The 24362-nt window shown below is 37.7% G+C and overlaps 3 protein-coding genes and 1 pseudogene across 3 annotated transcripts in view; 2 read left to right on the forward strand and 2 right to left on the reverse strand.

The window, feature by feature from the left end:
• LOC125855812 (uncharacterized) overlaps nt 1–24362 on the reverse strand; it is a 149831-nt gene that overhangs the window by 38453 nt on the left and 87016 nt on the right. The window lies entirely within an intron of this gene.
• LOC125855807 (uncharacterized) lies at nt 9939–12215 on the reverse strand. The gene is made up of 6 exons (XM_049535500.1): nt 12209–12215; nt 10993–11170; nt 10666–10846; nt 10508–10591; nt 10317–10424; nt 9939–10133 (listed from the first exon to the last, which is right to left on the reverse strand). The coding sequence occupies exons 1-6, from the start codon at nt 12213–12215 to the stop codon at nt 9939–9941; spliced, it is 753 nt and encodes a 250-aa protein (XP_049391457.1).
• LOC125855808 (uncharacterized) lies at nt 12528–12989 on the forward strand. Its single transcript, XM_049535501.1, has one exon. The coding sequence runs from the start codon at nt 12528–12530 to the stop codon at nt 12987–12989; it is 462 nt and encodes a 153-aa protein (XP_049391458.1).
• On the forward strand, nt 14293–23272 carry LOC125855809 (uncharacterized; annotated as a pseudogene).

Raw genomic sequence — 24362 nt, forward strand, 5'->3', positions numbered from 1 at the left:
ATCGATTTTCTCTGCAGGTATATTTTGTCATCCAAAGTAGAAATCAGTCCAGATGACTACATATGTGTGTACCATAAGGGCAGAAATGATGCATGGGATGGATATGGCGGTTCTGTACTTTATACAAGAAGCTCAGTTTTGCCTGAAAGCATTATATATGCCTGAGTTGCAAACTGCAGCCCAAAAAGTTGGTCGTGATTTCAACACGTTCATAAAAACAGACAATACTTGTGGCCCTGAACCACCCCTTGTTGAGCGTTTGGAGAAGAAAGTGGAAGAAGGAGAGAGGACAATCATAAAAGAAGTCGAGGAAATAGAAGAAGAAGTTGAGAAGGTGAGGGAAAGAAGTCAGCTTATTCAGTAGACTGTTTGAAGGTTTCAAAGAGCTGCAACAAGATGAAGAAAACTTTATAAGGTTAGCTTCCTGTGCAACCTCACCAGTTGAAGATCTGAAATCAAATGGGTTAATGGGATATACATCAAAGCAGAGACATTTTGGAACCATAAAGCACCATTAGATAACAAATGGTAGTGGAGGAAAATAAACTCTTTGAAGAACAAAATGCAACACTGGTACACACAAGGACAGTTTAACCTTTACTGGAAACTATTCTATCACAAGTAGTTACACTGAGCTGATAGGTAACCAAGCCAAGCTGGAGGTAGCAAAGTTAGTTTGGAATTCAGTGTCACTGCGAAGACAAAGGTTCATTATGTGGTTATCAATACAAAATAGATTGCTTACAAAGGAGAGACTGCAGAATATGAATATACAAGTAGAAAACAGTACATGTTGCATGTGTCAAGACTAATCCAATTTATTTGGAGTTTATTTTATTGAATTAATCTTATTAATATATTTTTAAAATTTAAACTTAAGATGCCGTTACTTTATAAAGTTATTTAATGATTAAAAAACAACATTAAATAAAAATAATAATCTTGTTTTGATTTTGTTAAAATAAATAAATAAAATAATAAAATGAAAAAATTGTAAATGAACATCTTCTTCAACTATGTAACATAGGTGGACTATATAGTTTGAGTGGTCCCAAAAAGCTACATGGATATTGAGACTAATAGTCCCTTATCTTTATGTTAAGATTCAAAGTTATTCTTAGTTTTCACATAAAGCACTAATAGTCTCTCATGTAAGCAGTATTGGTGTACTTTTGATCGTCCCTCGAATTTTTGCCAATTTTTAACATTGATTTGTCCACAATTTTATTTATGGAATGCTCAATCATATTTTTACATATCTAGTAGAAATAATAACTCCATATAGAGAAGGTGAGAAGAACATATTGACATATGACGTTGCAAGAAAAGAAAATATTGTACTACTGAAATCGACATAATTAATCTCTCGATTTTAGCTACAATAATATTTCTACTAAACAAAAACAAGATGTTCTTATTCTTACCTTCTCCCAAATGGAGTTACTATATATATATATATATATATGTATGTATATTAAATTGTGGATAAAATCAATATTAAAAAATAGATAAAAATTTGCAAAGATGTGAGACTATTAATGCTCCATGTGAAAACTCAAGGATGACTTTGAGTCTTAACTCAAAGATAAAAGACTATTTTGGGTCTTTTCTCAAATGAAATAGTTAACAACTTTGAGGCTCTTTTAATGAGTTAAATTAGGCTGTACTATCCTTTATTCATCATAAATATATACAGAAGACATCAACACATACAAAAATTAAATACCAAAAATACCCTTTAAGTAGTTGGTTAAATTTAGGATTTTAAGGCAATCAAAATAGAAGTACATTTTTAAAAGTATAAATGTGCAGACACAATAATGCTAACACTAAAAGAAACCCCTAAAATACTCCCTAACCCAAGGTAAACAAGCAACTCAACTCTCCTTTCTATATAGGTAGTAAAGTAAAATAAAGTAAAAGTAATATATCCAAAGTATCTAATATGATTGAAATTTTTTTATCAGGCATAGCAAGCATTTGAGATGAGATATAAGACTAACACTATGCCTAACATTGGTGTTTTCAGAATTTGAGGTTTTTAGAAAATTCCAACCTTCTATATCTTGATGAAGGACTTCGAACCATCGTTCAATATCTATCTTGTATTCATGGACTCATTAACACCCATAGGAAAACCAAATTCGAATAAAAAGGATCAATGGTGTATCTAGATTTTGCTTAAAATGCAATTGAGCCAGTAATTAAGTAGAAAGCTAGAATCACATATACAGTTGCTATCTATGCTGCTCAAACTCTTCAAAAATATCATTAAGTGTGTGTCAGATCTTTCAAAAGTAGTGCATTTCTGAAGGACCAGACACAGATGAGGCCACATTTTTGAAGAGTCTGAGCAACTTAGGTTGTTAACTGTTCAATGAGTTGTTAGTGCCGAACATCATATGTAAAACGAAATGTGACAACTCAAGTAAGATGTTCTATTCATTTCAGCTTAACAACAAAGCTAATTACAGACAAGAGGGAGCTGCTTGGATGGTAAGCAGTAAGCACCCTTCACTTCCAACTCTAAGACTGTGAGTTCGAGCCATCTAACAGACAAAGATCCCAAATTAACTTCAAGTTGTTTTTCAGCATTTCAAACACCAGATCTTCGTCCATTGTTTGCTTCTGCATTTTTTTTTATAAGAGAATGAAATCAAATCAAGTCAAGTCAAGTCTATGCTTATGCTAAGAATACTATGCTATGGTTTCAACCAACACCAACCAACGTTGATGTATCATGCAGAGACATCCAAAATTGGAAAACATAAAATAAAATGAGAAACATATTTGCTTGTCATCAGGAAAAGAGAACCTACACGTAACTCTGATACCATTCCAGACATTTTCAGGAAAATCTCCTGTGTAACCTCACCAATTGAAGATTTGATAGATCGATTTGCATGTCGAAACTTAAACCTCATCCTGAAAAATGTGAAGAATTATCTAAAGAACAACACTCATAGAAAGACATAATACTACTGTAAACACCCAAGATTAGAGGTAAATATTTTTTCATTTGATCCAATGGAAGATGTTTCTGTAGAACATGAAAAAGATCATAAGCTGGAAAAATTAGAAGACGCTCATTCAATTATAAAAGAACAAGCAAAATATGAACCTATTAGGGTTAAAGGAACTTTCAATGTTCCTAAATGAATTGAAGCAATGGAGGAGTTATCTATGTTTCAGAAAAATAAAATGGATAAGTTTAAATTTGAGATGCAAATGAAGCAAGAAGATATGCCAAAAAGATTTAGTACTCAAGAGTTGCATTCAAAACGAGAAGTGAATTTAGTTCATTACAAGCCAAAGATGAATTTGCAGATTTATTCACAAGGTCGCTTTCGATTATCAAGTGTGGAGATCCCAAGATAGAAGACCAAAATTTTACAATTCCTAAAGCAAAGAGTGTTGAATATTTACTTTAGAATTGTAAAGTTTTTACTGCAATAATTTTATTAAAATAGACCTAGTCAACTAATTAGCTCTTTAATTAAGAGTTGAATTCTATTTGAATTTTGGATAAATAGTATTTTATAGACTTTAGGAGTTTAGTATTTTCAATAGATCTTTTTATTTAATTTTAGATTTAAAAGTTTTTAGTTTTATTATAAATTGTGTTTTAGACTGCAGTGAAAAATATTAATCTTTCAATGTTAATTTATGGAAAAATCACACCATATACATATTTAAGAGACAATATTACGAGTTTTAAATCTACTATTAAAAAATTCTTACTTATAACAGTTTAATTACGGGTTATAACATATCAATTAAATTTAACTTTATTTAAAAATCAATTAAAATTTAATTTATTAAATGATTAATCTTTTTATATTTTTATATTATTAATTATTTATTTATATTGATTGCAGTTCCTTTTATATAATTAATAGGTGAGAGAAATAATATTAATGAGAGAGAATCAATTTGTAATTATCTATTACACCTTTTAAGGGATTTTTTAACTTATTCAAATAAATTTTATTTATTAATGACTATTGGGGCCTTTAATTTTTTAAAATAAATAAATTTATCACCATATATTTTAACATGTAATTTTTTCTCTCTTTAATCATTTTTTTTTTTTGCTTTTCTTGATGTTTTTTTTTATTTTAAAATTTTATATTGTTTTTTTAATCTGATTTTTTTAGAATTAAGAATTCTATATTTTGAAAATTTGATTTCATTTTTTATTTTAATTAATCTAAAACTTGATTTCTTGAGAAAAAAACTGTTTTACTTAAGTTTTAAACTTGTTTTTGGTGTGTTTTTCTATATCTAAAATACTGTTTTGTTGGTGAAATAAGTATATTTAATTCTGAAATTTGTTGATATATATAGATAATATGAGATCATAAAATCTTTAATAAGGATTTCTTAAGTTTTAGCTTAAATATGATAAAAAAAAAAATCACACTTGAATACGGAATATAAATTGAAGAGAGAGGAAAATATAGAATTTGTATTAATTATTGCAGTTTAGACTTTTAATTACATGTTTTGATTTTTGGGTGATGTATATTTCTTTTGCTACAATTTCTGACAACAATATATAATATGCATTGTTTTACAGCCAGATTTATTCTTCCTGAATTTATACCCGTTGGATACTAATTTTATACATTTTTATTTTTTGTCTTTGTTCTAAAATTTCAAGTTGGATACCAAGTGTATATAAATTGGATAAAACATTAACTTGTTTTAGATTGTCTAATTTGGTTGAAATATCAGTTACATTTTGTTTTTTTTCATTTTCAAGTGGGATATCTGTTGGATACCAATTGAATACAACATTAACTTGTTTAGGTTGTCTAATTTGACTGAAATCTCAACCACATGTTGATTTTTCAATTTTCCAATGGGATATCAATTCAATACTAAATTTATACAAATTGGATACAATATTAACTAGTTTTACGTTGGCTATTTCAGTTGAAATCTCAATTACATGTTTTTTTTTTCAATTTTACCACTGGGATGTCTGTTGGATACCAAATGTATGCCAATTTCATATTAAGATTTGACTTAATTTTTCTAGTCAATATCAATCGCATACAAACATTACCTAATTTTTTAGTATACATTTGAAAAACACTGAATACACAAATGATTAACTAGCACACATAATAAATATTCTGAAATTATAATTCATTAACTTAAAAGACAAAATAAATCAAAATATGAGTTTGCCACAGTAAAACAACCAAATCAAAATAAAAATAAATTATGTCTTTTTTTTCAGAAGGGTAATTGAACATGTCTTCCTATTGTGTTCCTCCCGACGACATGTACTGCACGTAATCTTAGACCTCTTGAATTTCACATCAGCAAACCATTTACAAGTTGTGGTCTCCCTACAATTTTTTTTAATCAGGCGACAATAATTTCTGCTCCGACACTTTTTGAATTACATATTTTTCTTTTTCATCATAAATTATTGTGTCAATATTATATCATACAAAAGTACAAATAATTTTTAGACATATGTTATATCAATATACAAATTTCATACCATTTTTATGCTTACAAAATTCATACAAAAGTAACAATACATATGTTATTTTAAAACAATTTCATATGTTATTACAGAATACAAAAGTAAAAACACATATGTTATATCAGTATACAAATTTCATACAATTCTTATTCACACATTTCTTACCTATTTCATGCCAAAAATTATCAATTATTCATATCAGGATCATGCCACTAGAATACCAAAATAATTCCAACTTAGAAATATTAATTGTCATTTCTTTAATAAACAGTATACCAAATTCATTACATTATTATTCTCAAAATTCATTATAATATAATGCCAAAAAAAAAATTCAATCAAACCAAAAATCATACCAAAACATTATCGATTGTCATACATGCTTGGTAGTATAAGTATACAAATTCCAAATAAAAAATTATCTATTTTTTTAGCCAAAAATATACCAAAAAAAAATGTGTCAGACAAATAATGAACATATTCAATGTTCATACCAAAATATAACATTATACATTTTAAAAAAAATGTCATAATTCAAATTATTAGACACAACAAAAAATCTAAAAGCAGTATACAAATTTCATATAATTATGGGAGAAGGGACAAATTTACCCCCGAACTTTAATAAATGGTACGTCTATGCCCTCCGTTATACTTTCCGTCCACATAAGCCCCTGCCGTCCAATTATAGGTACACACATACCCCTCTCACTAACGGCCCCCTCATTTTTTACACGTGTCTTAAATCTAATCAACTACCCGTTTGACCTTTCTTTTTAACCCATAAACCAACTACCCGCCCCATAAACCCAATACCCACAGCTAAAAACTCATAGCAGGCCTGAAAACTCATTTTTAATTTGGATCATACACTTGCTAATTATAATCCAACAACTCATTTTTAATTTGGATTTATCACTTATAATTTGATTTTGAACATTGTACTTGAAATGCAATTCTTTCTCGAATTCTTACATAATTGCGGAGTACTTTATTCATCGATCTGACTTTATTTAATTTAGAAACTTTCAAGAAATTCTTATTAATATCGAGCTGGTACCAAGAAGGCGAACAAGACGAGGCACACAAAATTCTTATTCAAGTGTATGATCATAATGGCCTACTATGAGTTTTTAGCTAATGAGCTTTTAGCTGCCTCCTCCGAAGCCAAAACCAACAACCTCTTGATCTCATCCCTCCTCGCCACCGAACGCCTCCATCATAAAACCTGACACTGGTCCAAAAACCGCCATGAACGCCGCCACCACCAAGCTCGAGAGAAACCCTAGATCCCCTCCCACGAGCATTTACACAAACCCACAAACAACAACAGATCACATCCAAACCCTAATCCTTCCAAATTCATAGAGCTCTATACCACCCCTTCACCGATCACAATGTTGAAAATACTCCACCACACAAAGATCAAAACTTTGCATGCACACAGAATTCAATCAACCAAAATTGTGGAGAAATCGAGAGAGGAAAGTGCAATAAAGTCACTGGAAGAGAGATGATTCAGACCCAAAGAGAATTTTTTTTCTCCTAGAACGAGAATTTAGGGGATTTTTTTAAAGTTTGAAGTTTAGGGGAAAATTGAAAAAGGAAACTAAATAATAGGATATATCTTAGAGGAAATTGGGTGGGTATTGGGTTTATGGGGCGGGTAGTTGGTTTATGGGTTAAAAAGAAGGGTCAAACGGGTAGTTGATTAGATTTAAGACACGTGTAAAAAATGAGGGGGCCGTTAGTGAGAGGGGTATGTCTGTACCTATAATTGGACGGCAGGGGCTTATGTGGACGGAAAGTATAACGGAGGGCATAGATGTACCATTTATTAAAGTTCGGGGGTAAATCCGTCCCTTCTCCCTATAATTATTATGCACATTTTTCATACCTATTTCATGCCAAAATTATACCTATTTCATGACATAAATCGTCACTTTTTCACAGCAAAATCATGTCACTATAATATCAAAATAATACCACTTTTAACTATTAATTGTCATTTATTAGACAAATAGTATACGAAATTCATTCAAATATAATTCTAAAATCGTACCAACATGGTATAACCAATATACCAAATTCAAATAAATTTTATGTAATATTTTAACCAGAAACATACAAAAAAAATGAAGGTTCAAACAAAAATCTATACCAATTTCAAACAAATTTTATGTAATTTCAAAAGTGAATATTCATACCAAAAACGCCATAATTAAAACTATTATTCACAAGCAAAATCTGAATATTTTTTTTTTCCAGAATCATTGTTCATAATTTTTTTCAACGTTTGGTTTGTATTACATTACAAATGAAAAATCGCAAAGAACACTAACCTGAAGGATCCCATCTACCACCATGTTTTATTAATACTAATAAGAAGCCGTCCAGAAAATAAAGATTATTGAATAAAAACGAATATGAATTAGATGAGAGTGACAAGATTTCTGGAAAAAAATCGAAGAGAGAGAAACGTGGAAGAAAATGGATGAAATCAGAATTTTTAATTAATTTTAACAAATTAGAGTGAAATAAGGTAACTAAATATTCTTAATTAGTTTGAATTTCCTTAATTTATGCTAATTAGTAATTATCTTCAATCAATTCAAATTTAATTAACACACTTATTTTCGTTTTTTTACCTTTTTTTTTCAGAAACGAATTATTTTATTTTTTTATCTTTTTATTTTTTCTCAAAACAAATTTATACAATTATTTTTAAAAAGTTTTTTTTTAAGAAACTGTTACAACCTGAAATTTTTTATTGTTACAACTTGAAAGTTTAATTCTACTACTATAACTTGAAAATATTAGTCTAATATATGTCATATATGAAATTTTCACTTAAAACTAATATTTAAACTGACATTTCTAGCAATATTAGTATATTGACAATTCGTGCCGTGCACATGCCCAATAATACTATGCTAAATATTCAAAATATAAAGCTTTTTTATTTAAAGTTTTTTCAATAATTTTTGTTGTTCCAAACAATTACTTAAAAGTTATAGTTCAACAAAAAATTTGTCTCATTTGCAAATTGCGTCAACTAGAATCATTTTAAAATTCTTTTTTAAATTTATATGTATTATTATTAACAATATAATTCTTCCGATAGTGTCTCGTGTGATACAATAACACTTACAAAAAAAATCATTTTAATAAAAGTAATTGTAGATTATTTTTCTATCTTTTTCTGTCAAATAATTTTACTTTACTCTATTAAAAAAATCTTTACTCAAAAAAAGGATTATACTATTAATTTTTACAAGACTAATTAAATTTATTTTATTAAATTAATCTTAATACTCCCTCCATTTCATATTAATTGATTTTTTGAGGTGTTTCACACTCTTTAAGAAAAGTAGATTAAGACATAAATTGAACATAGTTTTACATTTGTATCCTTATTAATTATTGTCAAATTTATAATTAAAATAACTAAACATTAATTAAATTTTATTGAAGTCATCACATTCAAAATTCAAATGAAGGGTAAAATTGGAAGAATATTTTAAAAATAGTCTTGAAGATTGAACAATTAAATTAATTTTAAAAATGAAAAATGCCTCAATAATTCAATTAACATGAAATGTAGGGAGTAATATATTTTGAAAATTTAAACTTAGATGGCATTGCTTTTTAAAGTTTGAGTGGGTCCCAAAAGGCTACATGAATATTGAGACCCAAAATAGTCACTTGTCTAAAGGTTAAACTTAAGTTATCCTTGAGTTTTCACATGAAACACTAATAATCTCTCATTTTGCAATATTGATGCACTATTGGTCCTTCCTTGAATTTTGCCTATTTTTAAGAATTTGAGGTTCAGTTTACAGAATATCATCGGGTGCGTGACAGTTCCTTCAAAAGTAGTGTATTTTTGAAGGATCCGAGCAGCTTAAGTTTTTAACTGTTCAATGAGTTATTAGTGTTAGAATATCACATGTAAAACGAAATGTGACAACTCAAGTATGATGTTCTATTCATTACAGGTTAACAACAAAACTAATTACAGACAAGATGAAGTTGCTCGGATGACAAACACCCTTCATTTCCAACTCTAAGACTGTGAGTTCGAGCCATCTAACAGACAAAGATCCCAAATTAACTTCAAGTTGTTTTTCAGCATTTCAAACACCAGATCTTCGTCAATTGTTTGCTTCTGCATTTTAGATAAGAGAATGAAAATCAAATCAAATCAAGTCAAGTCAATGCTTATGCTAAGAATACTATGCTATGGTTTCGACCAACATCAACCAACGTTGATGTATCATGCAGAGAAATCCAAAATTGGAAAACATACAATAAAATGAGAAACGTAATTGCTTGTCATCAGGAAAAGAGAACTTACACGTAACTCTGATACAATTCTAGACATTTTCAGGAAAATCTCCCGTGTAACCTCACCACTTGAAGATTTGAATTTATATCAATTTGCATGTCGAAACTTAAACCTAATTGATGAATTCCTATATGATTTTGCAGTTGTGTGACCAATAACATTAACAACATATCGACCCCCTGAAGAACGACGCTTGTCTAAAGGCCATCTTAAACCACCCGATACTTCTGAGTCCAAAATGGCAGAACTAATAAGATCCTTAATTTCATTTATCTCCTCATCCTGAAAAATGTGAAGAATTATCTAAAGCACAATACTCATAGAAAGACGTAATACTACTGTAAACACCCAAATAAGAGTTCAATCCTTATATATATAGGATCAAAGAGAGCTTTTGATATAAAATATTTAACATCTTGAGCCTATAATGAACATCTCTGTATTTGAATGGAGTAAATAACTTACAGATAAAGCCATCTTGATTTTCTTGGTATATACAAACAATCTGAGGTCTGAGCTCTTTCCAAGACAGCTCATGTCTGCAACCATGTGGCGTACTCGGTTCAACTCAATCTTTTTTAAAAAAAGGAGATAAGTATAAATATGTTAATGATAGTTATGCGAAATTGAAGGCATAAAAGGTTTACAGTACTAACCTTATAGAGCTGAATCTTATTATGATCTTTTGCCACAGTACATTTGCAGGAAACAATTGATTCTGTCCTCAAGTTATCAGAAAGCTACAAAACACACGGATAAAGAAAGAATACAGTAGGATGAAGACATTTTTTAGAAGCTTGAAAGTAGCATATACCTTAACATAGTACAGTTCTTTCCCTTGCACATATTCTAGTCCGAGATTCTCCACTACTCGATTTTCTACATAATCCATATATGAAGGAGGAACATCCGTATGGAAAGATCCTTTCATTTTTCTCAAAGTAGTTTCAGTCAATGAGTTTAGTTTTAGGCTATCTTTACAAATTGAAGATATCCTGCATCACAAATAACCTGACAAGTATTTTGAAACACACATTTGTATATGAATAACCTCACAAAATAATGCTTCAAACACAACAAAGTAATCAGCATGATATATGAGGTGTTGCATATGTGAACTAAATAAAGAAGATCGACTGACCCATAAAAGAGAACTTTTCCAAAACGAGAAACTACAGACGGTTTTACTTGTGCCATATCAGCTTCCTCCATCTCACGCTTCATAGGTTGAAATGACAAAAGCAAATCCTTCTTCACATTTGCAGCAATCAAAAGCCATGGTGTATCTATAAGCTCATTCTTTATTCCTTCACTGCAACCTGCAATTTCTTTTATAGATATATAGCTTAATGAGCATCACTAAAGCAGAGGCAAAACCCATGATCTGAAGACAATGAGTGCACCACCAACGTCGGCTAATGCACGTTAATGTATGATAGTTTTACTAAACATAAAAATATAAAACTAATTATAATATACTAGCGTATAAATATGAATTAAATGACTTTACTAGATAAAATTTGCTTTGTAGAGTGGTGGTTTTGAACTTCAATTTGCACCGTGAGGTCACAACTTCGAAACTAGCCATTCCTAGTAAATGGTATTTGAGCCTAGTCCCTCACCTCAGAGGTGTGCAACATTTAAACCAATATACCAAATTATTTTCAATCTCTTTGGGTGCCTAATTAATAAAATATATGTCTATCTCAAGGTATATTATATACATAATTTTCTAAAGTTAACGAGTGCACGTGCATCCTCACAGAGACACATGGTGTTAAGAATTCATCACCAGCTTAATTATTTACTTAAAAGATAAGTCAAGAAAAGTCTAGAATATTCCGGAGTTATAGAGAAATTGAAGGAAGATCTCTAGAATGAGTATTCTATTGAGAATAGTCTAGAAATGTTCTAGATAAGGTAGTTCTAGAATTAAGTAGTTGGAGGAATATTCTAGAATAGGGTAGACAAATATGCTTAGCTAGATTTGTTCCATCACCTCCTATAAATAGAGGTGGTCCATTTGGGTTGTAAGTAACCAAGAAAGAAACTAAGTAAGTAACAAACCAAGAAAGTAAGAAAGAAAACAAGAGTGAGTGCTCAAGTAAAGAGTGTTGTTGAAGCAAGCAACAAGTTAGTGATCAAGATTGTAAGACCGAAGCGGGTCCTTACTTTGATATAATAAAATTCAAGTTGTGAGAAATCAAAAGTGTCCATCGTCTCAAACAACAATATTCAACAAGTGGTATCAGAACCTGGTGGATAAGAGCGAGGTAGTAACTCAAAGGAGATCCTACAAGCTACCGTCAGAGGCTACAAATCGTGAGGCACTAATCAATGGTGGATTTCGCAAGTACTCTCCATAGCGTTGAGAAGCTCAACGCAAGCAACTACGGATCATGGAGCACGAGAATGTAATATTACTTTCTCAGCCAGGAATTATGGGATATCATCGATGGAGCAGACACTACACCACCAACATATGTTGAAGCAGCAAAAAGGTGGAAGGTCATGTATGCTCTCACTGTAACAATCGAGGATGAGTTCCTACAACGGATTAAGAATGCCAAAACACCCAAATAAGCTTGGAACACGTTGGCAACTATTTTTACAAAGAAGAATGATGCAAGATTACAAAGGCTTGAAAATGAGCTTTTGTCGATTTCCCAACGGAATATGACGATCAGTCAATACTTCTCAAAAGTAAAATCTTTATGTGATGAAATATCAAAATTAGATCCTGAGAATGCTATCACGGAGACAAGAATGAGGATAATTATTGTTCATGGTCTAAGGTCGGAGTACAAAGGCATAATTATAGCCACAGAACCAACTTTATTTGAGTTGGAAAATTTGTTGGCAAATGAAGAAGATTTGGAGAAGCCATTATCAAGTTTCACTATAAAAGATGAAGATAAAGTGCTATTCACCAGAAGACACGACTATAAAAAAAGAGAAATGGAGAGACGCTCACGGCCAAGAAGAGACCAAAAGAATCAACATCAAAGAAGTCAACGACAAAACAAGCTGGCAAAAGGCTTTAACAATCGACAAATGGAAAAGTGCTACAATTGTGGAAAGAAAGGACACTATGCTAGAGACTGTTGGTACAACAAAGTTGAAGGTAGTGTAGTGTAATGACCCTTCTGGTCATTTCTGTGTTTTGCCTTCTGTGTGTCGTTTAGAGCATTTCTGTAGCGACCCCAAGTCATTTATGACTTGCTGGAACTGACAGTTTGGTCACCTGGTCGTTCGTTTGGCTTTTGTGCGAGTTTTTAGTGTTTCTGGAGATTATGAACCTTGAACGATCATTTTCGATCAAAAGTTCAAGAATATGACATCAAAATCCAATTCTGACGATTCCATCAGCTCCGAAAGGGTCATTTTAGGCTATTAGCATGGTCGGCATGACTCCCGAGGTTTTCAGTGCGAGTCGGTGCGATTAGATGTTTTAACTTTAAGTTTAAGCCTAAGTTTGACTTTAGTCAACATTCTGAGTAAACGCGCTCGGATGAGAGTTCCGTCAGTGTGGTTAGCTCCGGAATGTCGAGTTTGGTCTAGATTGACCCTTCTTTTGTGTCCTGAGGTTTCCGATATTTTTCTGAGCTGTTTTGTGGTTTTTGACTTAAAATGACATTTGAGTGTGGGGCCCACTTTTTGTCAAGATGACCTCGTATGAAAATTTTGGCTGCGCCATTGAGTCAAGAATATCGAATTTGGTATGGATGCATATCTCGTTTGCATGCACGGGGTTTCGAAGGAGTTCGGAGCACCCCGTCAGAGTTTTAAAATTTTGGGGAAAATTGCAGAAAATCTGCTATAAAATGCAGATTCATCAGCAACATTTCCCAAACATAAAACCCTCTTAACTCTCTCATCTCTCATAAGAATTAGGCGATTCCAAGTGCGGGAGCTTCGTATTTTCGGTGGTTTCGATATAGAGTGTTCTAAAGTTGTCGGGTGTGCATAGTTCGAGGTAATTTTGCGATAAAACCTGACTGCTGCACCCTTTTTCGAGCCTTTGTTTTTGGCATTCTTGTTTTGGTCATATCTCACTCATTTTAGCTTACTTTTGGGTGATTCGAAGTCCCACATGTTGTGAATTATCGTGGCTACCTCGTAGAGTGTTCAAGGAGTGCTGGGAACTATTCAATTTTCTCTAATTCCGAGTTTAGACTGCTGTTGTTTTCTTTTAAGTTGATTAAAGTGTGGTTTTCTTGCTTGTTGTTTTTACTGTGTTTTGAGCCTTGAATTGTGTTCCATTTAGGAACATAAGTTTAGGGGTGCTATTTAGGGTCTCTTGACAAGTCAATTTTAGACAGTTCGGTGCGGGTCCTACGATTTCCGTTGTGACTCCAAAATTGACCCGTCTCCGTTTGTTGTGATTGTGGTGTCTAAACGACCGTACTAATGTTGTGATCCTATATTTGATAGAGTGACAATGTTCAAGGGTTGTTCGGGAAGGAAATTCTCCGATAAAGTGATTTGGAGCGCGCGCGGTCAGCCTTAAGGTAGGCTACGACATCCTTTCTTTTAGATTGAGCTTAATTGTGTAAAAGTATGTCGATTAGAGTGAATTGGGGGTGGGTACCAGTTTCCTACCTTACTTTGATTAGATACCTCATGTTAGGATCGATTGACCATATTTCGGGTATAGTGTCATGTTAACCGGTTTAGTAGAGTTGCATGCTTATGTGCTAAATGCTATTGTATGCTTGTATGCTATGTGTTGTATGCTTGTTCATCCTTAATCGTAAGCATGATGTCCTTAGTCTAAGTTAGGCTAGCATTGCCTTAGACTTATGACCCGTGTGGGCTGGATAGCCTTGACCTTCTACCGACGTCGTTCGGATGACTTACCTCCTTGTAGACTGGAGTAGCAGACTTGAGTATGATAGTTTGAGCCTTAGATTAAGCGCTATCGTTGCGTGCTGCACTTATGTATCTTCTCCCTCTCATTCTGCGGTTTCGACGCATTCTCGAAGGTTCGGTGCATCACTAGAGGTGTGTGATTGAGATAGTATAGGCTTAGAGCCTTTTCGGTGATTTCTTAGAGTGGACGGCGTTCCACAGTGGTTGTTGTTGGATTGGATCCTAATGGAGATACCATCACCCTCGGGGTCGTTCTTTCTAGCTGGGCAGAGAGCATATTGCTAGCTGGGTAGACTCTGTGATATTGGCGATTGCTCTCGGGCCTCTCTTTCTAGCTGGGCTGGGAGTGTGCTGTTGGCTGGGTGTCCCCAGGTCGCTCTTTCTAGCTGGGCTGGAAGCTGACTGCATGGTAGGACGACTCGCAATAACTACCTCACTCACAGGTCACTCTTTCTAGCTGGGTTGGGTGTGAACTGTTTGGTTTGGTACCCCCTGGGGTCACTCTTTCTAGCTGGGCAGGGAGTGCACTGTTGGCTGGGTGGAGTCTGATGGATTATCTTAGTTACTTTGGGCTGGGTGTCCGATTTTCTTCTTTCTCAGTAGACTTAGCTTTTCTGTGTACCTGTCGGGCTTATGGGGGTCCGTTTAGGTTTTATTTAAACTTGCGCACGAGTGTACCTTCTGGGCTTATGGGGGTCCAGTTAGGATTAGTTTAGTTGTACTTAGTTTATTTCTGGTATGCTTGTGTGCTTTCTTTTCGTATCCGCTTTGACCTCTCTGTGTCTAGATTCTATCCTTTCATATTGTTTTTACCCTTTTTGCTCAGTTGGCCTATGATGCCTACTGAGTACTTGTTGTGTTGGTACTCATGCTACGCTCTGCATCTATTTCGTGATGCAGGTCCCACTACCAGTTATCAGTGGTGAGTAGTTCCAGCCTTCTTTTGCAGTTATGACTCGAAGATGAGGGCGAGCACTTGGTGTTTTGGGTTTATTCTGCCTCCTTCTTTTGGTTTAGCTAGTCTTGTTACTTTTGAGACACGCTCTGTTGTGGTCCACTTTTGGGACTTGTACTCTTTATTAGATAACTCTGTACTAGTGACTTCCAGGTTCTGGGAGGGATTTCTGTATATATTTATTTTGGTTCGCTTCCGCCTTGTTGTCCTTGTTTTGTTTATTTTGCACTTATTGCTTGATGTTCTGGGTTTCGGGTTGGCTTACCTACTGGTAGGGTATAGTAGGTGCCATCATGATTCGAGAAATTGGGTCGTGACAGGTTGGTATCAGAGCCCCATGTTCATCGGTCTCACTTGTACAGAGATAACTTTTCGTAGAGTCCTGCGGATTGGTGCGGAGACGGCCGTAACTTATTATCGGGAGGCTACAGTCTTTAGGAAGATTTCCTCTTTTGTTTCACTTTCGTGCAGTGTGTGTCTTATTGGTTCTTTGAAATCTCTCTTGTTTCACTCTTTCGCAGAATGGCTCGCTCGCGAGGTGGCACAGCTGGGGGTGATGCAATCGGGCCTGCAGACAGAGCCCGAGCTTGGGGTAGACGCCGACCCCGATATCAAGGCAGGGCCGCAGCACCAACCCAAGAGAGAGAGGAGATTCCAGAGCCAGTAGCGAACCCTCCAGCAGCTCATATAGCAGCAGCTCATATACCAGCTCCGCCGGTGGGGTTGGGGCCAGCCCAGCCACCACCAGGACGAGTTTTGAATCTAGATGTCCAGGCTGCTATTACACAGCTCTTGGGTGTGCTTGGGGGCATGCAGTAGCCACCCGCCCCAGCTACACCAGTACTAGTACCGTAGGATCGGCCTCCAGTGAGGGCACCTCAGGTCCAAGTACTACCTGAGGGAGTACAACCTTTGGCAACAGACAGACCTATGTCGCTCGAGGACCATAAGATGCTTGATGTGTTTCTCAGGTCAACACCACCGAGGTTTTATGGGACTGCGGGTGAGGATGCCTACGAGTTTCTTACTACTTGCCGTGAGAGGCTTCGCACTTTGGGCCTTGTGGAGTCTAGAGGGGCCAACTTCATTGCTTACCAGCTAGATAGGCCAGCCAGGCAGTGGTGGTGCACATTCATTCATACCAGGCCAGTTAGGTCTCCACCTGTGTCATGGGATGAGTTTTCTGAGGCCTACTTGGCCTAGTTTATCCCTCGTAGCGTCAGAGACCGCCTCAGGGGTCAGTTCTACAGCTTAGAGCAGGGCTCCATGTCAGTGACAGAGTACGAGACTAGGTTCCACGAGCTCTCCCGTCATGCAGAGATGATATTACCTACAGAGGAGGAGAAAGTTAGGTGTTTTGTTCGTGGGTTGAGATTGCAGCTTCGGCTTGAGACCCAATCTTTGGTTTTTGCGGGTCGATCTTTTTTAGACGTGGTTGACCATGCCAGTACTATGGAGCATCTTCGTCGTGAGGCCCAAGGTAGCAGCGAGAAGAGGGCTAGGCATGAGGGCAACTATAATGACTCTCGCCCCAGGTCGAGGCATTATCATAACAGGGTCAGACGACGGTTTTGACAGGGTCAGTCTAGCCGGCCTACCCAGGCCTCTCTTCAGGCATCCGATAGTGGTTGGAGCAAGGCTAGTTCGAGTCAGGGTCGTGAGGTGTTTCGGTCAGGTTCTTCAGGCCATGATGGCCGTCATTCTGGGAGTCGCCCTCGACAGGGTTGCTATGAGTGTGGTGAGATGGGTCATTGGGCCAGGGACTACCCTCAGCATAGTCGGATTGCTCCTGCTCCTCATGCAGCTCCCCAGCTTTACCAGCACCTCCAGCTAGAGGTCGTGGTCAGGGTCAGGACTGTAGAGGTGGTTATCAGGGTATACAGGGTGGTCCCCAAGGAGGCAGGTCAGGTGGTAAGTTTGATGGTCAGGGCAGAGGCAGGCATAGCCATTTCTATGCAGCTCCAGCGAGGGCAGAGGCTTAGGCATCAGACGATGTGATCACATGTACAATTCTTTTATGCCAGAAGCCCACCTTGACTTTATTTGATCTGGGCTCTACTTTTTTTGTATGTTTCTGTTTACTATGCCTCTCGCTTGAGTATGATGTCTGAGCCTCTGGTAGCGCTGTTGCGTGTGTCGACCCCCGTGGATGAGTCTTTAGTAGTGGATCAAGTATTTCGATCTTGCTTAGTTACTATCCAGGGGCGTGACACCCAGGCTGACCTTATATTGCTTGACATGGTTGACTTCGATGTGATTCTGGGCATGGACTGGTTATCCCCTTATCACACTGTTTTAGATTGCTCCTCTAAGACCGTTACCTTAGCCATTCCTGGTATTCCTCCGGTGGTGTGGCAGGGATCTCATGGTAGCACACCAGTTGGGGTTATCTCTTTTATTCGGGCTAGGAGGCTAGTGGCTAGCTGATGCTTATCATATTTGGCCTATGTGCGTGATGTGAGTAGGGAGATCCCTCCAGTTGATTCAGTTACTATTGGTCGTGACTTTTTAGATGTGTTTCCTATAGACTTACCTGGCCTACCTCTAGAGCGTGATATTGATTTTCCGATTGAGTTTGAGCCGAGTACTCGGCCTATTTCTATTCTTCCATATCGGATGGCTCCTGCAGAGCTCAAGGAGCTCAGTGTTCAGCTTCAGGATCTCTTGGGTAAGGGATTTATCATACCTAGTGTATCACCTTGGGGCACTCCCGTTCTTTTTGTTAAGAAGAAGGACGGTACGATGCGCTTGTGCATTGACTATAGGCAGTTGAATAAGGTGACAGTGAAGAATCGATATCCTCTGCCTAGGATTGGTGACCTATTTGACCAGCTACAGGGAGCTTCAGTGTTCTCTAAGATTGATTTGAGGTCCGGTTACCACCAGTTGAGGATTAGGGCAGCGGACATCCCTAAGACTGCATTTAGGACCCGTTATGGCCAATATGAGTTCTTGGTGATGTCATTTGGGTTGACTAATGCCCCTGTTGCCTTTATGGACTTGATGACGCGCGTGTTCATGCCTTATCTTGATTCTTTGGTCATAGTCTTCATTGATGACATTTTGATATACTCGCGGAGTAGGGGTGATCATGAGCAGCATTTGAAAGTTGTGCTCCAGACTTTGAGGGATCAGCGGCTTTATGTCAAGTTCTCAAAGTGTCAGTTTTGGTTAGACTCTGTAGCATTCTTGGGTCATGTTGTGTCCAAGGAGGGCATTATGGTAGATCCAGCGAAGATTGAGGCTATTCGTGATTGGGCAAGGCCCACCTCAGTTACTGAGATTCGGAGCTTCGTCGGACTAGCAGGCTACTACAAATGGTTTGTGGAGGGTTTCTCTAGCTTGGCAGCCCCTCTGACCTAGTTGACTCATGTTGATGTTCCCTTTGTTTGGTCAGAGGAGTGTGAGGTGAGTTTTTTGAGGCTCAAAGAGTTATTTTCCACCATTCCTATATTGACTCTTCCAGTTAAGGGCGAGGGCTTCATGGTTTATTATGATGCATCCGGCGTTGGTTTGGGTTGTGTATTGATGCAGCAGGGCTGAGTTATTGCTTATGCGTCGAGGCAGCTTAAGATCCATGAGCGCAACTACCCCACCCATGACTTGGAGTTGGCGACAGTATTTTTCGCGCTTAAGATTTGGAGGCACTACTTGTATGGAGTTCGATGTGAGATCTATACCGATCATACGAGTCCTCAGTACATCATGAGCCAGAGGGACCTTAATTCGAGACAGCGTCGTTGGATTGAGCTCCTGAAAGACTACGACCTCTCTATTCTCTATTATCCGGGCAAGGCGAATGTGGTAGCGAACGCCTTGAGCCAGAAGACGGTGAGTATGGGTAGTCTAGCCTTCTTATCTGCTGAGGAGCGACCATTGGCTTTGGACATTTAGTTCTTAGCCAATAGCATGGTTCGGTTGGATATCTCAGATTCTAGACGCGTCTTGGCCTATATGGGAGTTCAGTCTTCTTTGCTTGATAGGATCCGTGGTTGTCAGTTTGAGAATGAGGCCTTGGTGGCCCTTAGAGATCGAGTATTAGCGAGTGATGGCGGTCCGGCTACCTTAGATCCTGATGGAGTGTTGAGATTCGCCGGTCGCATCGGTGTTTCGAGAGTTGGGGATTTGATACAGTTGATACTTTCTGAGGGTCATGAGTGTAGATACTCTATCCATCGGAGCACAACGAAGATGTATTGTGATTTGAGGCAGCATTACTAGTGGAGTGGCATGAAGAGAGATATTACTGACTTTGTTTCCCGTTGCTTGTGCTGCCAGCAGGTAAAGGCCGAGCATTTGAGGCCTGGTGGTGAGTTTCAGAGATTACCCATTCCGGAGTGGAAGTTGGATCGCATTACTATGGATTTTGTGGTTGGCCTACTGCGGACTTTTAGAGGTGTTGACAACATTTGGGTCATTGTTGATCGATTGACCAAGTCAACACATTTCCTTCCTGTTCAGTCTTCATTTAGCGTCGGGAGGTTGGCTCGTATCTACATTCGGGAGGTGGTTCGACTTCATGGGGTGCCAGTTTCTATTATATCAAATCGAGGTTCTCAGTTCACGTCTAGATTTTGGAGGACCTTTCAGGATGAGCTGGGCACTCGGGTTGACCTTAGCACAACTTTCCACCCGCATACTGATGGTCAGTCGGAGCGTATTATTCAGGTCCTTGAGGACATGCTGTGGGCTTGTGTGTTGGAGTTTGGTGGTCATTGGGACCAGTTCTTGCCTTTGGTGGAGTTTGTGTATAATAACAGCTACCATTCTAGCAGTCAGATGGCCCCGTTCGAGGCATTGTATGGTAGGCGTTGTCGCTCTCCGATGGGTTGGTTTGAGTCTACAGAGCTTAGGCCGCGGGGTACGAATTTGATTCAGGAGGCTTTGGACCAGGTGAGAGTGATTCAGGATAGACCAAAGACGGCTCAGAGTAGGCACCAGAGTTATGCAGATCGGAGGCGTCGGCATTTGAGATTCTCTGTTGGTGATCGGGTATTCCTCCGTGTGTCGCCTATGAAGGGTGTGATGAGGTCTGGAAGGCGGGGCAAACTTAGGTCTAGGTACATTGGGCCTTTTGAGAAACTCCGGACAGTTGGGAAAGTTGCTTATGAGTTGGCCCTACCTCCAGTATTTTCAGCCATCCACCCGGTTTTCCATGTCTCGATGTTGCGGCGGTATGTTCTTGATGAGTCCCATGTGCTCCAGTATGATACAGTCGAGTTGGATGACTGTTTGACATTTGTAGAGGAGCTAATTGCCATTCTAGCCAGAAATGTGAGGAGATTGCGTACGAGAGCCATTCCTGTTGGTAAGGTCCGTTGAAGGCATCGTCCAGTCGAGGAGGCTACCTAGGAGACTGAGCAGGAGATGCGAGAGCAGTTTCCCGACTTGTTTGAGCCTTCAGGTACTTCTTGACCATTACTTTCGCGGACGAAAGTCCTTTTTAGTAGTGGATATTGTAATGACCCTTAAGGTCATTTCTATGTTTTGCCTTCTGTGTGTCGTTTAGAGCGTTCCTGTAGCGACCCCAAGTCATTTATGACTTGCTGGGACTGACAGTTCTGTCACCTGGTCGTTCGTTTGGCTTTTGTGCGAGTTTTAGTGTTTTTGGAGCTTATGAACCTTGAACGATCATTTTCGATCAAAAGTTCAAGAAGATGACATTAGAATCCAATTCTGACAATTCCATCAGCTCCAAAAGGGTCATTTTAGGCTAGTAGCATGGTCGGCATGACTCTCGAGGTGTTCAGTGTGAGTCGGTGCGCTTAGACATTTTAACTTTAAGTTTAAGCCTAAATTTGACTTTAGTCAACATTTTGAGTAAACGCGCTCGGATGAGAATTCTATCAGTGCGGTTAGCTCCGGAATGTTGAGTTTGGCCTAGATTGACCCTTCTTTTGTATCCCGAGGTTTCCGATATTTTTCTGAGCCGTTTTGTGGTTTTTGACTTAAAATGGCATTTGAGTGTGGTACCCACTTTTTGTCAAGATGACCTCGTATGGAAATTTTTTCTGCGCCATTGAGTCCGAAATATCGAATTTGGTATGGTTGCATATCTTGTTTGCGTAAACGGGGTTCCGAACGAGTTTGGAGCACCCCGTCGGAGTTCTAAAATTTTGGGTAAAATTGCAGAAAATCTGCTATAAAATGCAGATTCATTAGCAACATTTCCCAAACTTAAAACCCTCTTAACTCTCTCATCTCTCATCCGAATTAGGCAATTTGAAGTGCGGGAGCTTTGTATTTTTGGTGGTTTCGCTGTAGAGTGTTTGAAAGTTGTCGGCTGAACCTAGTTCGAGGTAATTTCGCGATAAAACCTGACTGTTGTACCTTTTTTCGAGCCATTGTTTTTGGCATTCTTGTTTTGGTCATATCTCACTCATTTTAGCTCGGTTTTGGGTGATTCGAAGTCCCACATGTTGGGAATTATCGTGGCTACCTCGTAGAGTGTTCAAGAAGTGCTGAGAACTTTTCAATTTTCATTAATTCCGAGTTTAGACTGCTGTTGTTTTCTTTTAAGTTGATTAAAGTGTGGTTTTCTTACTTGTTGGTTTTGTTGTGTTTTGAGCCTTGAATTGTGTTCCATTTTGGAACACAAGTTCGGGGTGCTGTTTAGGGTCTCTTGACGGAGTCAATTTCAGACAGTTCGGTGCGGGTCTTACGATTTCCGTTGTGACTCCAAAATTGACCCGTCTCCGTTTGTTGTGATTTTGGTGTCTAAACGGCTGTACTAACGTTGTGCTCCTATATTTGATAGAGTGACAACGTTCAAGGGTCGTTTGGGAAGGAAAAACTTCGGTAAAGTGATTTGGAGTGTGTGCGGTCAGCCTTAAGGTAGGCTACGACTTCCTTTTTTTTAGATTGAGCTTGATTGTGTAAAAGCATGTCGATTAGAGTGAATTGGGGGTGGGTACTAGTTTCCTACCTTACTTTGATTAGATACCTCATGTTAGGATCGATTGGCTATATTTCGGGTATAATGTCATGTTAACCGGTTTAGTAGAGTTGCATGCTTATGTGCTAAATGTTATTGTATGCTTGTATGCTATATGTTGTATGGTTGTTCATCCTTAACCGTAAGCATGATGTCCTTAGTCTAGGTTAGGTTAACATTGCCTTAGACTTATGACCAGTGTGGGCTGGATAGCCTTGACCTTCTTCCGACGTTGTTTGGATGACTTAGCTCTTTGTATACTGGAGTAGCAGACTTGAGTCTAATAGTTTGAGCCTTAGATTAGGCACTATTGTTGCCTGCTGCACTTCTATATCTTCTCCCTCTCATTCTGCGGTTTCGACGCATTCTCGAAGGTTCGGTGCATCACTAGAGGCGTGGGATTGAGATAGTATAGGTTTGGAGCCTTTTTGTGATTTCTTAGAGTGGACAGCGTTCCACAGTGGTTTTGTTGGATTGGATGCTATTGGAGATACCATCACCCCGGGGTCATTCTTTCTGGCTGGGCTGGGAGCGTATTGCTGGCTAGGTAGACTCTATGATATCGGCGATTGCTCCTGGGCCTCTCTTTCTAGCTGGGCTGGGAGTGTGTTGCTGGTTGGGTGTCCCCGGGTCGCTCTTTCTAGCTGGGCTGGGAGCTGACTGCATAGTAGGATGACTCGCGATATCTACCTCACTCACAGGTCACTCTTTCTAGCTGGGCTGGGAGTGGACTGTTTGGTTGGGTGCCCCCTGGGGTCACTCTTTCTAGTCGGGCTTATGGGGGTCCGTTCAGGTTTTATTTATACTTACGCACGAGTGTGCCTTCTGGGCTTATGGGGGTCCAGTTAGGTTTAGTTTAGTTGTACTTAGTTTATTTTTGGTATGCTCGTGTGCTTTCTTTTCATATACGCTTTGACCTCTCTGTGTGTAGATTCTATCATTTCATATTGTTTTTACCATTTTTGCTCAGTCGACCTATGATGCCTACTGAGTACCTGTTGTGTTGGTACTCATGCTACGCTCTGCATCTATTTCGTGATGAAGGTCCCAGTACCAATTATCAGTAGTGAGTAGTTCCAGCCTTCTTTTGCAGTTATGACTCGGAGACGAGGGCGAGCACTTGGCGTTTTGGGTTTGTTCTGCCTCATTCTTTTGGTTTAGCTAGTCTTGTTGCTTTTGAGACATGCTCTGTTGTGGTCCACTTTTGGGACTTGTACTCTTTATTAGATAGCTCTGTACTAGTGACTTCCATGTTCTGGGAAGGATTTCTGTATATATTTATTTTGGTTTGCTTCCGCTTTGTTGTCCTTGTTTAGTTTATTGTTTCCGCTAGTTTCTACCTTTGCACTCATTGCTTGATGTTCTGGGTTTCGGGTTGACTTACCTACTTGTAGGGTATAGTAGGTTTCATCATGATTTGAGAAATCGGGTCGTGACATATAGCTACTTCTATTCAAAGCAAGAAACATGAAGAAGAGACTTGGGATTTCGAAACCACTTATGCAGTTAAAGAAGCTAACCAACAAGAGGAGCTTGTCACCTGTCACTCTAACAAAGAAGAGTAGATTGCACTTACAACTGTAAGTGAGAAGTTGGTCGATTATGAACATGATTGGATCGTTGATTCAGGTTGTTCCAATTACATGACCGGTGATGAGAAAAGGCTCATTAACATGAGCGAATATAAAAGCGGTCGAGTAGTGGCGACTGCAAATAATTCAAAAATGCCAATTAACTCATATTGGCAAGA

This window comes from Solanum stenotomum, chromosome 2 (genome assembly GCF_019186545.1).
Source record: "Solanum stenotomum isolate F172 chromosome 2, ASM1918654v1, whole genome shotgun sequence".
Lineage (NCBI taxonomy): Eukaryota > Viridiplantae > Streptophyta > Magnoliopsida > Solanales > Solanaceae > Solanum > Solanum stenotomum.

What these genes read in the sequence shown, in the direction of transcription:
- LOC125855807 (XM_049535500.1), bottom strand. An exon ending in GGAAAAGTTCTCTTTTATGG is followed by an intron (nt 10,847 to 10,992) that starts GTCAGTCGATCT and finishes TTTGTGATGCAG; the next exon opens with GATATCTTCAATTTGTAAAG. An exon ending in AAGAACTGTACTATGTTAAG is followed by an intron (nt 10,592 to 10,665) that starts GTATATGCTACT and finishes TGTGTTTTGTAG; the next exon opens with CTTTCTGATAACTTGAGGAC.
- LOC125855808 (XM_049535501.1), top strand. Translation starts at nt 12,528, where the DNA reads ATGACGATCAGTCAATACTTCTCAAAAGTAAAATCTTTATGTGATGAA.